We start from the raw sequence: 15,005 nt of genomic DNA on the forward strand, positions 1-15,005 counted from the left end.
GATAGCCTTACATTCTCCTGCTAAATGTCTTGATAAACATGGGAATTCATTTTTTCCGTCGATGATAGCAAGTTGTCCAAACCCTGAGGCAGCAAAGCAGTCCGAACCATGATGCTCCCTCCACCATACTTTACAGTTGGGATGAGGTTTTGATGTTGTTGTGCTGTGACTTTTTTCTCTTCACACATAGTGTTGTGTGTTCCTTCCAAACAACTCAACTTTAGTTTCATCTGTCCACAGAATATTTTGCCAGTAGCGTTGTGGAACATCCAGGTGCTCTTTTGCGAACTTCAGACTTGCCGCAACGTTTTTTTTGGAGAGGAGTGGCAACTTCCGTGGTGTCCTCGCATGAACATCCTTCTTGTTTAGTGTTTTACGTATCGTAGACTCATCAGCAGAGATGTTAGCATATTCCAGAGATTTCTGTAAGTCTTTAGCTGACACTAGGATTCTTCTTAACCTTATTGAGCATTCTGCACTGTGCTCTTGCAGTCATCTTTGCAGGACGGCCACTCCTAGGGAGAGTAGCAACAGTGCTGAACTTTCTCAATATATAGACAATTTGTCTTAACGTGGACTGATGAACATCAAGGCTTTTAGAGATACTTTTGTAACCATTTCCAGCTTCAAGCAAGTCAACAATTCTTAATGTTAGGTCTTCTGAGATCTCTATTGTTCTAGGCACGGTTCACATCAGGCAATACTTCATGTGAATAGCAAACTGACATTTTGTGAGTGTTTTTTTACATTGCAGGGCAGCTCTAACCAACATCTCTAATCTCGTCTCATTGATTGGACTCCAGGTTAGCTGACTCCTGACTCCAATGATCTTTTGGAGAAGTCATTAACCAAGGGGTTCACATACTTTTCCCAACCTACACTGTGAATGTTTAAATTATATATTCAATATAGACAAGAAAAATACAATAATGTGTGTGTTATTAGTTTAAGCACATTGTGTTTGTCTGTTGTTGTGACTTCAGAGATCAGATCACTTTTTTGACCAATTTCTGTAAAAATCCAGGTAATTCCAAAGGGTTCACATACTTTTCCTTTCAACTGTATTTGCAGAATTATTGAACATGTGACTAGTGGCTAACAAATTGACACTGTAAACTTGACTGAACACAGCTGAGTGGCAATGGATACCCTTGCAAAAGTAAATATTAGCAGCAAACTTCCAGCAAGTTTGTGGCTAATTTGCTGCAAACTAAATTGTGTGCCACAAAAACGTTGCCAGAAGTTTGCAAATGTTGCCACTAGTGGTGAAACTGCGGCAAACCTTTGGCAACTATAAAATGTATTGGCACTAGTTGCAAACAGTTCAACAGAGTTTTTTCTGGCAAATAATTATGTCGAGATTCTGTTTCAATCTGTGGCAAAAATGTGGCAACAATATGTATTGCCACAAGTGGCAAACCGTTTACCAGAATTACACATGCGTTTCAAGACCAGTAACCGGTAATTTTTCTGCCATTTTGGTGCCACTCCAGCCCTTGCTTCCAATGGGAGAGCATCTCCACCTGGCTGATGGGGGGCAGCTTGGTTAGCAGCATCTGGAAGGCAGGAGGGGGCAGTCTGCTGGAAAAGTTGTTGGGGTTTGCCTGCACACAGCAATGACGTTAGCAGAGAGGAAGAGGCAAAATGAGAGGTTTCACTCTTGACAAGAACTGTCCAAAATAAGCCCAATGTGTTTCCATGGGCTTATTTTGGACCTATGGGCTTGTTCCCTGCCTTCCCGCTTTTGGGACAATGATTCCCATTGTTAGGGCGGAGACATAAACATCTCGTCATGATATAGGCCTACAGATCTTTGACGTTAGTCAGGTGAACCACTCCCTTCTCATAGTTTCCAAAGGGTAAGATCACAAAATAGATGAGTTGAAAGGAACAATGTAAGGTCTGGACTGGAGCAAATATGTGAATATAGGAAAGGCTCTTCTTCCCCTCAAATGTTTTGTACCCTTTAGACAACAGAAATTCAGAAGAATCAGATTGATTACAGTCCATATCATCGATCAGCCCCCTTACAGAGTCTCTGGTATTGTCCCCTGTGAGATATAATATCTCACTACTGTAGTGTTGACAATTGACAAAATTTACTACTGTATGCAAACAGAAACTTTACTTGCAAACAAAATGTCACAAGAACTGTGGTGGAGGATGGGACTATAATAACCTGAACGCTACCATGCTGTAGAGTAGCACTTACATCCAGAATATTTTGCTGTAGGCTTCAGCTACAGGACTTGGCATAGAAGGTGGTTGAGAGAGCACTGTAGGCTTCAACTACAAGGGCTCTTCTCCACCCTTCTCCTGAAGTGTGCATTTGCACACCCCTCGTCATGGATTTAAAAGCATAGGATAGTTTCCAGCATTGCTTTGCTAAATCCGTACAAGAAAGTGTGCTTTGGGAAAAAGGTGGGGAATCGGGATGCAATTCACACAGAAACATTACATTTAGGTCAAACTCATATTAGTACTGCCTATGAGGAGAAACAGTGCCAAGTAATGACTTGCAACTATAGAATTAGATACTGTAGACATTATCTACATTTATCCTCCACCTCCTATCTATCCAAATAGTAGTAGTGAAGAAAAGGACTAGGGCAAGGACAGACTGTAAGCTAGTTTCAGGACTGTTGTTTCCACCGTGGCACATTGGTCAGAATGCAAATGAGGAGATTGAGTAGGAATCCAGGTTTAGGGGTATTTATTACACAAACACACTTGAACACAGGAACGAACAGAGGCACGTTGGGAGAGGGTTTGGAATTAAGGTTTTGTAGGGCTTGTAAGGCCGGTGGGAAGGTTAGGAAGGATGCTTTAGGAGTGGTGGCTTGTAAAGGCCTTGGAGATGTGGATAACAAGGATGTGATGATCTGGACGGAAGATACAAAAGGGAAACTTTATCAACACATAACATAGAGGTGCAGACATGACAAAGTAGTGCCAGGTGACTATGGGGAATTGGCTTAACATATAGCATCCAACGCAGGAGACTGCCAGGATAAACATAACAAATGAGTAATTAGCATTATCAAACTGATGGCATGGGTATCAAAGGGATATAACGTAGGGCAACAAATATAAATATATACTGTATTTATATGATTATTTAGTGCTTACATTTCTCCAAACAGTACAATAACAAGGGGCACATATTTCATCATATCATACACATTGGAAGGAGTAAGGATAGGGCCGCCCCGTGGCATCACCAAGCATAAACTGAACTGGGCTCAGTTTCCCAAAAGCATCTTAAGGCTACGTTCATCGTTAGAACCTTTGTTCTAACAGGAATAAGTTAAACTATTAAATTACTTTCCTCACAAGATTTGTATTACATTTCCAGAATCTACCTATAACTATGACTCCAAATCATTTTAAACAGTGGGACAAACTCCTGACCAAATTTATCTAGGAAGGAAGAAAAGCCTGTGTCAAACTTAAAACAATTTGAATGCGTTTCTACTGGACTGACACTGTAAATTCATTAGGCCTATGGACCTTTCACCATGCTTCTGTCCAGCAGATGGCGTCATTTTTATTAGTCCTCTTTTGAACAGCGCCCTTCACACCTGCATGTCATGTGCTTTCAAACTGTCAAAACTTTTTCACAAGGATACATTGTAACAATTAAATTATTATATTGAAATATCATGGCACTAACCAATTCTTATTTGAATCTAATTTGACATACAATTAAATGCTATTCACTGATCTTTCTGTATGATAAATAAAATTTCAAAATAAAAGACAACATACCTAAATGTATTAAAATAAATTATTATTATTATTAATAGAAGTAGACGTAGTAGAGCGCTAGTTTTATGTTATTATTAGGCCTTACTATTATTGTTGTTGTTGTTAGTATTATTATACGTTTGATTATTATTGTTGTTTTTAGCTTGGCCAAGGCTACTAGGAATAGGAGAGTCCTGACCTGGATCTACAAACTCACACAACTAACTTGTCATATACATAGTCTATAGGCCTGCTTGTCTTGGGAGAACCATTGGACTGAGCCCACTTTCTTTCCGGTTTCTTACTACCGGTAGGCTACAGGAATCTTGCTCCCCGGGCTCTGGAGTCAATTCAGCTATTTACTCGCTATAAAGAAATTTCATATTTTTGTTGACTGGATATACACAATTGGGATTGACTGTCGCGGATTTTTTCGCACTCAACCATTTTAGCTGTCTCTCTCAGGTTTGAGGTTAAAGGGCATCTTGTATTTAGTGATGTATTAAAATTTGTTCTGCGACGACTCGCCCCAAGAAGTGCCTTGTTTTCGCCCAGTTGAGCTGCGAGGAAATGTCTGGCTGAGGATTTGTAACCCACGAAAACCTTGGCCCGTTTTGTAATGATAGATTAATGCACCGACAATGGCAAACAAGGTAGGATGACATCTTTACAGAAGTGTTTTTTTCTGAAAGCTGGCGATCTATCCATTTTGAATTATTTTAGCACCAGAGTTAGTCGGAGAAGGAGAATATCAGGGCTGTGAGAGTTCTATTTTCAGTCTGGCGCTCACCTCGAAATTGGTTACATTTGTGAACTATTTCCCCGGTATTAAGAGAGGGGAGAAGACATTTTATTTTCTCTGTTGTTCGTACTTCAAAATGGCTTAGGAACGCTTTTATATGTACATGGAAAATATGTATCATTAAAAAGTGTCTTGTGACATTTTATTACCCTTCCAGTGCGGGTCATTTCTTTACGCTAAGAACTCTGGGAAGTGTAGTGCTTTGAGCACAGAACTTTGTGGCAGAGGGTGAAAATGTTAAACGCTTTGGTGTTAACTTATTGATACGCATAAAAGCCCACTAAAGATAATTAAGGTACCAAGCTACTAACATTGCACAATGCAGGGTACTATGTAATCTATAGCTGTTATTATTATGTGCAAAATGCTACGATGAGGCTAGGCGTGAAATAGACTGGCTTGGAATGAAAGGGAAAGGCCCATTCGTTCTATGAAGGATTCCTCTTCTAACATTCTATAATGGAGCATCCTAGAATTCTATGGAGGTGTACGTTGTATAAAAGATGCTGTCTTTTGAGTTAATCTCTGGTGATTTCGCTTGAGACTGCATGCTTCCTTTTGGGGTAGCGTTTGAAGGAGAGAATTGAAATTGATTTCACATTCTAAGGAATCTTGACTATCTGGTTCCGCCTTTCTATGGAGAATTCAACTGAAACATGTCAGCCATTCCTGTACTTTTATCATCAGCAAGAGTATGTAGGCTACACGAGGGCCACATCAAATAGATCCTATTATGTAGCCTAAGTTCTGCATTCCTTTTTATGGTCTGTCCAGACGTTCCAAAGAATGTTGGCTATTTGCTTCCACCCTCATCTCATTGTAATCCATTCTATGAATCATTAGGAATGTTGTATTAGCCAACGCTCTTCTCTTCCATCAGCTTCAGTGTGTAGCCTAGCTGTAGATCCAGACACTGAGCTAAAGAGCACCCAAAAGTCTTCTGACAACTTGCATTTCCGCCAAAACTGACTGACTCACTCTGTCTATGGTATCATTCTTTCTTCCTCCCCCTCTCTGTCCCCCGTCTTCTCCCGGCCTCGTGGAAGCTGGCTGGGAGGCTAACATTAAAATAGACCTATATTCAGAGGCTGAAGGTGCTAAACAAACAGACAGACAGACACCGAGACAGACGGACAGACACCGAGACAGACGGACAGACACCGAGACAGACGGGCAGACACCGAGACAGACGGGCAGACACCGAGACAGACGGGCAGACACCGAGACAGACGGGCAGACACCGAGACAGACGGGCAGACACCGAGACAGACGGGCAGACACCGAGACAGACGGGCAGACACCGAGACAGACGGGCAGACACCGAGACAGACGGGCAGACACCGAGACAGACGGGCAGACACCGAGACAGACGGGCAGACACCGAGACAGACGGGCAGACACCGAGACAGACGGACAGACACCGAGACAGACGGACAGACACCGAGACAGACAGACAGACAGACAGACACCGAGACAGACAGACAGACAGACAGACAGACACCGAGACAGACAGACAGACAGACAGACAGACACCGAGACAGACGGGCATTTCCATGGAAAAGGACCCGTGAGCACCAACATGTGAAATTCATAGGAGCATATCAAATTGGGTGTCAAATGAAAGTATATATTTTTGGGAAATTAAGGCATAGATATGTTTTTCAACCATTTTCCATCCTAAAAATTAGGAATAAGTAAAGGCTTTGATTTCTGGAAAAAACAGAAGTGTTAAAAGGTATCAGAAATAGATAAAGACCGCTGTCAACTAATATCAACACTTATATTTAGTTTTGGAGAAATTCCTTACCTTCTGTAAATTCAAGACATATTGCCTTGTGCCTTTAAATTCCGTTACCAAAAACCCACATACTGTATCTTTAAAATATTTTATAATTTCATGCCCTTATGAAGAGGGACGATAATGACATTTCATAGAAGTAACAAATACAGTGTCTTCAGAAAGTATTCACACCCCTTGACTTTTTCCACATTTTGTTGTTACACATTCTGAATGTAAAATTGATTAAATGTAGATTTATTTTGTCACTGGCCTACACAAGACCAGGGAAGTTTTCCAATGCCTCACGAAGAAGGGCAACTTCAAACATTGAATATCCCTTTGAGCATGGTGAAGTTATTAATTACACTTTGGATGGTGTATCAATACACCCTGTCACGACAACGTTACGGGCATCATTCCTAATTCAGTTGCCGGAGAGGAAGGAAACCGCTCAGGGATTTCACTATGAGGTCAATGGTGACTTTAAAACAGTTACAGGGTTTAATGGCTGTGATAGGAGAAAACTGAGGATGGATCAACAACATTATAGTTATTCCACAATAGTAACCTAATTCACAGAGTGAAAAGGAGGCCTGTACAGAATAAAAATATTCCAAAACATGCATCATGTTTGCAACAGGGCACTAAAGTAAAATTGTAAAAAAGGTGGAAAAAGCTATTCACTTTTTGTCCAGAATACAAAGTAATGTTCTGTGGCAAATCCAAGTACCACTCTCCATATTTTAAAGCATAGTGGTGGCTGCATCATGTTATGGGTATGCTTGTAATTGTTTAGGACTGGGGAGTGTTTCAGGATAAAAAGAAACAGAAGGGAGCTCAGCATAGGCAAAATCCAATAGGAAAGCCTGGTTCAGGGTGCTTTCCACCAGACACTGGGAGATGTGCGCCAAATCTACACTGGAGTTGCTTACCAAGAAGACAGTGAATGTTCCTGAGTGGCCGAGTTACAGTTTTTCCTTAAATCTACTTCAAAATCTATTGCAAGACATAAATGGTTGTCTAGCAATGACCAGCAACCAATTTGACAGAGCTTGAAGAATGAAAATAATAATGGGAAATGTTGCACAATCCAGGTATTGAAAGCTATTAGACTTACACAGAAAGACTCACAACTGTAATCGCTACCAAAGGTGCTTCTACAAAGTATTGCCTCAGCTGTGCATGCTTATATGAATGAGATATTCTGTATTTCATCTTCAATACATTTGCTAACATTTTTTAAAACATGTTTTCACTTTGTCATTATGGGCTATTGTGTGTGTATATTGGTGAAAAACTCAAATGTAATCAATGTTGAGTTCAGGCTGTACACAAGAAAATGTGGAGTCAAGTCAAGAGGTAGGAACACTTCTTGGCGCACCCATCCCGTTTGTGGGATCATTTTCGTCAACATCCGCTGAATTGCAGAGCGCCAAATTCAAATGAAATTACTAAAAATATTACATTTTCATGAAATCACAAGTGCAATATAGCTTGGCTTGTTGTTAATTCACCTGGCGTGTCAGATTTCAAAAGAGCTTTTAGGCGAAAGCAAACCAAGCGTTTATGTAAGGACATCTCTCTCAGCAGACAAAACATTACAAACAGCTAGCAGCAAAGTAGATTGGTCACGAAATTCAGAAAAGCAATAAAATGAATCGCTTACCTTTGATCTTCGTATGTTTGCACTCACGAGACTCCCAGTTACACAATAAATGTTCCTTTTGTTCCATAAAGATTATTTTTATATCCAAAATACCTCCATTAGGTTGGCGCGTTATGTTCAGTAATCCACAGGCTCGAGCGGTCACGACGGGGCAGACGAAAATTCCAAATAGTATCCGTAAAGTTTGTAGAAACATGTCAAACGTTTTTTATAATCAATCCTCAGGTTGTTTGTACAATAAATAATCGATAATATTTGAACCGGACCGTAGCTTTTTCAATAGGAGAGAGAGAGAGAGAAAATGTCTGCTCCAAGCTGTTGGCGCATGCAAAACTCTGCTGGCACCCAGCCATCCACTGACGCGATGTGATTGTTCTCGCTCATTTTTCAGAATAAAAGGCTGAAACTATGTCTAAAGACTGTTCAGACCACGTGGAAGCCATAGGAAAAGGAATCTGGTTGATATCCCTTTTAAATGGAGCGAAGGCATGCAATGGAACAGGGAGCTTTCAAAATAGAAGGCACTTCCTCTTTGGATTTTCCTCAGGTTTTCGCCTGCAATATCAGTTCTGTTATACTCACAGACAACATTTTGACAGTTTTGGAAACTTTAGAGTGTTTTCTATCCTAATATGACAATTATATGCATATTCTAGATTCTGGGCCTGAGAAATAGGCAGTTTCATTTGGGTATGTTTTTCATCCAAACATCAAAATACTGCCCCCTACACTCAACAGGTTAATGAAGGCACTGGTAGACCTACCAATTAGTTATAGTAATTTTACTGATAATTTTACTCCTCTTTGTTTGAATGATTAAGTGATTCATTACTAAATTGTTAACGGAATTACCAAAAAATCAGTAACGGAATTACTGCAACTGAAGTTGCTACAATGGGAAATCATAATAGTCACAAACCACAGTTGGGTTACCTGCTACTGTCCTCCCTTCCACTGGCATACTGTTCAGCTCATAATTGTTTTCTTTGAAGAATCTTAAATACAGCACCAGTCAAAAGTTTGGACACACCTACTCATTCAAGGGTTTTTATTTAATGTGTACTATTTTCTACATTGTAGAATAAAAGTGAAGACATCAACTATGAAATAACACATGGAATCATGTAGTAACCAAAAAACTGTTAAACAAATCAAAACATATTATATATTTGAGATTCTTCAAAGTAGCCACCCTTTGCACACTCTTGGTATTCTCTCAACCAGCTTCATGACGTAGTCACCTGGAATGCATTTCAATTAATTGTGCCTGGTTAATTTGTGGAATTTCTTTCCTTAATGCGTTTGAGCAAACAGTTGTGTTGTGACAAGTTAGGGGTGGTATACAGAAGATAGCACTATTTGGTAAAAGACCAAGTCCATATTATGGAAAGAACAGCTCAAATAAGCAAAGAGAAATGACAGTCCTTCATTACTTTAAGACATGAAGGTCAGTCAATCCGGATAATTTCAATAACTTTGAATGTTTCTTCAAGTGCAGTCGCAAAAAGCTTTCAAGTGCAATGATTAAACTGGCTCTCATGAGGACCGCCACAGGAAAGGAAGACCCAGAATTACCTCTGCTGCAGAGGATAAGTTCGTTAGAGTTACCAGCCTCGAAATTGCAGCCCAAATAAATGCTTCACAGAATTAAGGTAACAGACACATCTCAACATCAAATGTTCAGAGGAGACTGTGTGAATCAGGCCTTCATGGTCGAATTGCTGTGAAGAAACCACTACTTAAGGACATCAATAAGAAGAGACTTGCTTGGGCCAAGAAACATTAGCAATGGACCATAGACCGGTAGAAATCTGTCCTTTGGTCTGATGACTAAAAAATCTCAAATTTGGGTTCCAACCACTGTGTCTTTGTGAGACGCAGAGTAGGTGAACGGATGATCTCTGCATGTGTGGTTCCCACCGTGAAGCATGGTGGAGGAGGTGTGGGGTTGCTTTGCTGGTGACACTGTCAGTGATTTATTTAGAATTCAAGGCACACGTAACCTGCATGGCTCCAAAGCATTCTGCAGAAATACGACATCCCATCTGGTTTGCACTTAGTGGGACTATCATTTGTTTTTCTACAGGACAATGACCCAACACACCTCCAGGCTATGTATGGGCTATTTGACCAAGAAGGAGGGTGATGGAGCTCTGCATCAGATGACCTGGCCTCCACTATCACCCAACCTCAACCCAATTGAGAGAGTTTGGAATGAGTTGTACTGCAGAGTGAAGGAAAAGCAGCCAACAAGTGCTCAGCATATGTGGGAACTCCTTCAAGACTGTTGGAAAAGCATTCCAGGTGAAGCTGGTTGAGAGAATGACAAGTGTGCAAAGCTGTCATCAGGGCAAAGGGTGGCTACTTTGAAGAATCTAAAATATATTTTAATTTAACACTTTTTTTGTTTACTACGTGTGGGCGTCACTACAGACCATGGTTCGATTCCAGGCTGTATCACAACCGGCCGTGATTGGGAGTTCCATAGGGTGTCACACAATTGGCCCAGGGTTGTTAGGGTTAGGGTCATTGTAAATAAGAATTTGTTCTTAACTGACTTGCCTTTTTAAATAAAGGTTAAATAAATAAATAACATGATTCCATATGTGTTATTTCATAGTTTTGATGTCTTCACTATTATTCTACAATGTAGAAAATAGTCAAAATAAAGAAAAACCCTTCAATGAGTAGGTGTGTCCAAACTTTTGACTGGTACTGTATGTTTCACAAGTAGAGTACAGTATTGAGTAGAGCACTGTCGAATACAGTATTGAGTACATTACAGTACTGTACAATAGTGAGTAGGGCACCACAATACAATATAGTGAGTAGAGCACAGTAGAGTACAGTCCAATGTGGTATAGTACAGTATATTGGACTGTTTTGAACTATGCTCTACTTTACTGTACTGAACTCTACCCTACTCTGCTGTGCTGTATTGTATCGTACTGCACTGTACTCTCCTGTGCTCCGCTGCACTGGGCTGTGATGTCCAAAGTTACACATCAGGGACCCATGATGTAATTCCGTTACCGTAATTCTGTTGCAGGGTGTAAATCCACTTCACTTACTGTAGTTCAATAACCAAAATATATATATTTTTTACTCAAGGTGCCATGTCATTGCTGACACAATTCTTTCTGCAGACATCTTTGAATCTTAATTTAGAGTACATAAAAAATCTGGTCCCATTAAAGCCTGATGGAGATTTTACTGTAATTCCATTACCAAAGTTTGCGTTGGCACAGTTCTTCCACTAAATGATTTTTCTACATTTTCTGTTGAAGTTGTTGAACTTTGGAATCAATTTTTTTATTTTTTTAAGTACATTTTAAAGTGAAAAAACTGAGTCAAAGTCTAATTCCGTTACCGTGGAATTGCCCACAGACATTGCTTCAGTCTGTCTAATCGATACGCTAGCTGCCCAAGCACTGACGTAGCTCTGTGAATTCTACACCATTATAACAATAGCATTCCCTCTTTTGTCCGAGACTCTCATCCCCTCTTTTATCTTCTGTACATAGCATAGGCCAGGAGGTTTCCCTGACCATGTGACCTAACCAGGAATAACTCTTGGCTTCCTACCTCTCCCAGAGGCCTTTCATACTGAAATGCTACAACGTTCTTTGAAGTTACTGCTGTAGCCTTGGGGTTACCAATAGACCAATCTGTGCAGAGGTCAAGCTGAGCTGTCTAAAAATGGCGTCAGTGAAGAAGTGAAAGAGGTTAATCTTGGAGTGATATGATCACTTGTTTCTCTCTCACTTCCCTCTTAGAGAGGCGTAGAGGGAATTGGGCGGGGTTACTGTTTCTCGAAGGAGCCCCTTGTCAAGAACACTGTTCCCACTGTCAGATCCCCCCTGCACACGTGCTTATTTCTATGGGCACAAGCTCTGTTTATCTCACAAACTGTTCACACCCCTCTTGTTGGCGGAGAGAACATTTAGCAAGTTTAAAGCTTATTTCCTTTAATTCTACACATTTTGTCATGGGGTGCATAGAAAATGTTTCAATTTTTAAGCTAACTCTGCACATTTTGCCAAGTCTAATGTGTATTCATGTGATGTTTGAGTGACTCAAATATTACAACAATCTATGGGCAAAACATCATAGCTAAATAACATTAACATGGGCTAGTTGATCTGGACATTTCTGACAAGTTATAAATATCTATAAATATATAGGTATGCAATGACTGACATGACAAGAGGAACTGATGATGCACTACCCAGTTTTTGAAATTGCACCTTGTGCTTTCTACTATTACAACTTTCAAGAGTAAGTTTATAACCCCCCCCACACACACACACACACACACACACACATAGTTTGAGAACCACTGGTCTAGTGGACTGAGTCACTAGGGTGAGTTGAGGCCGTCGGAATGGGCCTATCAGGGTTCAAGCTCTGTTTGAGATGTATATACAGGTGCTGAGGTTGAGTCCGCACAGCAGAAGTCCTTGGCAGCAGAACTAGTTCAGCTTGTTTGAGGTTGAGATTTCCTCACTCCACTCCTCAGCAGATAAACGATGATGTGTGTCTGTGTTTGGCCTGATTGGCCTGGCCCTGATTGTGTTGACTCTTGTTGTGCTTCTCTCAGGCACAGGTTTTGTATGACTTCACTGCTGAGCCTGGAAACAACGAGCTGACCGTGAGAGAGGGAGAGACAGTCACTATCACCAATCAGGTGAGCACGTGACTGACCCCCCCCCCCCCCCCCCCTTCATTACCCCGTTTATCTTTTTCTGTCCCTAGCGTTACCCATCTCTTTTTCTATCGCTGTCTTTCTCTTCCACATATCTCTCTATCTGTCTCTATTTTTGTCCTCATACAGTATCTTTTTCTCTCGAACCCCCTTTCTCTCATACGCGCTCTTACCCCCCCCCCCCCCCCCCATCTAACTTTCTCTCATCTTTCCCCCTCACACCACACTATGCACATCATCAGTTCTGTGTGCATTTATGTGAGTATAAAAGTATCATGTCTTGCTGGCTCAACTATATTCTGTGTCCTGTTTACAGCCGTGTAAAGTCACATGATCAATATCTCACATGATCACATAGACAATAAAAGCTCCTCTCTGTAGTATAATGAGCCAACGTGATGTCACTGCTATCATGCGGGAACGGCAGTTCAAAGGTCACTGCAGTGACTAACTGTTTCATCATCAAATCTGTCATCAGCCAATCACGTCATATCATGACACTCTCTTCTCACAAAGCCAATCACAGTCTCTCTTATTGGTGTGTTTTGTTTCAGGGTGTTGGAGGAGGCTGGATAGAAGCACAGAATTCCAGAGGAGAGGTTGGACTAGTGCCAGAAGACTACATTGAGGTTAGGGAGTGGCTTGAAGTGTTGTTGATGGAACTGGCTTCATTTACACTTTATATCAATGTCTTATTCCTTCTCATATATTGTTTCACCGTTTTTTAAATCTTCTATGTATAATTGACTTTTCTTTTTCTTTTTTTACCAGTTGCATTCACCTTGTAGCCTGAACCTGTTAGTAGTGTACCTACAGTGTTACTACACATGGATAAATAGCTTGTGTCGTGTTACTGGGATTGTCAATGGGAATGGGCTCAGGGTTGTGGAAGGGGGTCAAGGAAAAGGCAGCTCTCGCCAAGTTTCTCTGCTTTTGGGAAACCAGGACAGGATATACCTCCTTCGGGACTGGGGGTTGTATCACTATGTTTATGTAATGCAGTGGTGTAGGGACCCTTCTGAGTAGTGTGTTTCTGTGATACAGTATCAACTTCAGTATGGGGTGAGTCACTCTGTGGTCTTCTTAAAGCCAAGACAGAGATGTGAGTTCTGTCCAGTCAGTCGATGGCAGAGAGAGGAGAGGTCTGCTAAACAGTTTAGTCTTACTCCAAACAGCACCGAGTAGTCACAGCAGTAACAGATCACGCTGTGTGTGTGTGTGTGTGTGTGTGTGTGTGTGTGTGTGTGTATTTGGAGGACCAGTAAAAACTCATCACCCTAACTGATCAGTGCTTACTTTCTTTATTCACAAGATGGAAGTGCGTGTTTGTTACTATTGGGCAGACTCCCACCAGCTATTTGACCCTTAGTTACCTCCCCAGCTGTCCTAGATAGTTTTGGTTCCACACAGGGTCATAATATTCCCATTGACAACTGATATCCACATGCTGTTATTGTTATTTTCAGTGAAAACAGCAGGACTAAAGTTCACTGTGTCTCTAAAGCAAGTGGTTTCTATCTCCGTACACCAGGCTACAATCTCGGGGGGGAGGTGTATACAAAACAGGGCTACTTCTGCTGAGTAAAGAGTTAGTTAGGATTTATTTTTGTATAGTTTCACTATACCATTTCAGTGGCCTCCCAGGTGGTTAGCCACTCAACCTTCTATAAATCAACCATAACTTGAGCTTAGAACTTGAAGGTGTAAAATGTGGTTGTTTGTAAATATGTTTGTCTCTCTCTCTGTCTCCTTTGTCGCTTCTCTTCTGTCTGCAGCTCCCAGGAGGAGGGGGAAATGTAGGACATGTAGCTGCCCCAGTAGCTGCCCACGCCCCAGACCTATCGTTCTTTGACGCCTTCGCTGCCCCAGCCAACAACACCACTCAGAACCAGGTAGCACACTGAAGAAGTAATGACATGTTTATCCACAGTGAGAAAATATTTCATTTCAAATAGGAGCTAATGTCTTTTAAATTATCATAATTGTGGTGTAACCTCATGTCTCTGTCTGCCTCTGGGTTTTTGTACCAATACTTCTTTATATCATACTTCCCTTGTCTCTTCTCCTCTGCTTTTACATGTGACTCACCCCTTACTAATTCTTATCACTCTATACTAGTCCCTCCCTGCTACAGTGGCCTCTGTGCCAAGCTAGACCACAATGCACTGCTCCCAACGATACCATGGTGGTGTGACGTTTTGAGTGAAAGAGATGCAGAGTGCAGAATTGAGGGATGACCTTTCAGTCTTTTATTCATCTAATGAATATTATTCTACCCATCCGAACCTCTGAAATGAAGAAGGAA

General features: G+C 41.1%; 1 protein-coding gene across 7 annotated transcripts in view; it reads left to right on the top strand.

The window, feature by feature from the left end:
* The first annotated feature begins 3,943 nt into the window (after positions 1 to 3,943).
* snx9b (sorting nexin 9b) overlaps positions 3,944 to 15,005 on the top strand; it is a 32,581-nt gene continuing 21,519 nt past the window's right edge. For all 7 annotated transcript variants that reach the window (XM_036975943.1, XM_036975944.1, XM_036975945.1 and 4 more), the window contains exons 1-4: positions 3,944 to 4,400; positions 12,596 to 12,682; positions 13,255 to 13,329; positions 14,476 to 14,592. In XM_036975943.1, coding sequence (XP_036831838.1) covers positions 4,389 to 4,400; positions 12,596 to 12,682; positions 13,255 to 13,329; positions 14,476 to 14,592 — 291 coding nt within the window. In that variant the 5' untranslated portion in view covers positions 3,944 to 4,388. The remainder of the gene's footprint in view (positions 4,401 to 12,595; positions 12,683 to 13,254; positions 13,330 to 14,475; positions 14,593 to 15,005) is intronic.

Source organism: Oncorhynchus mykiss, chromosome 4 (assembly GCF_013265735.2).
Source record: "Oncorhynchus mykiss isolate Arlee chromosome 4, USDA_OmykA_1.1, whole genome shotgun sequence".
Lineage (NCBI taxonomy): Eukaryota > Metazoa > Chordata > Actinopteri > Salmoniformes > Salmonidae > Oncorhynchus > Oncorhynchus mykiss.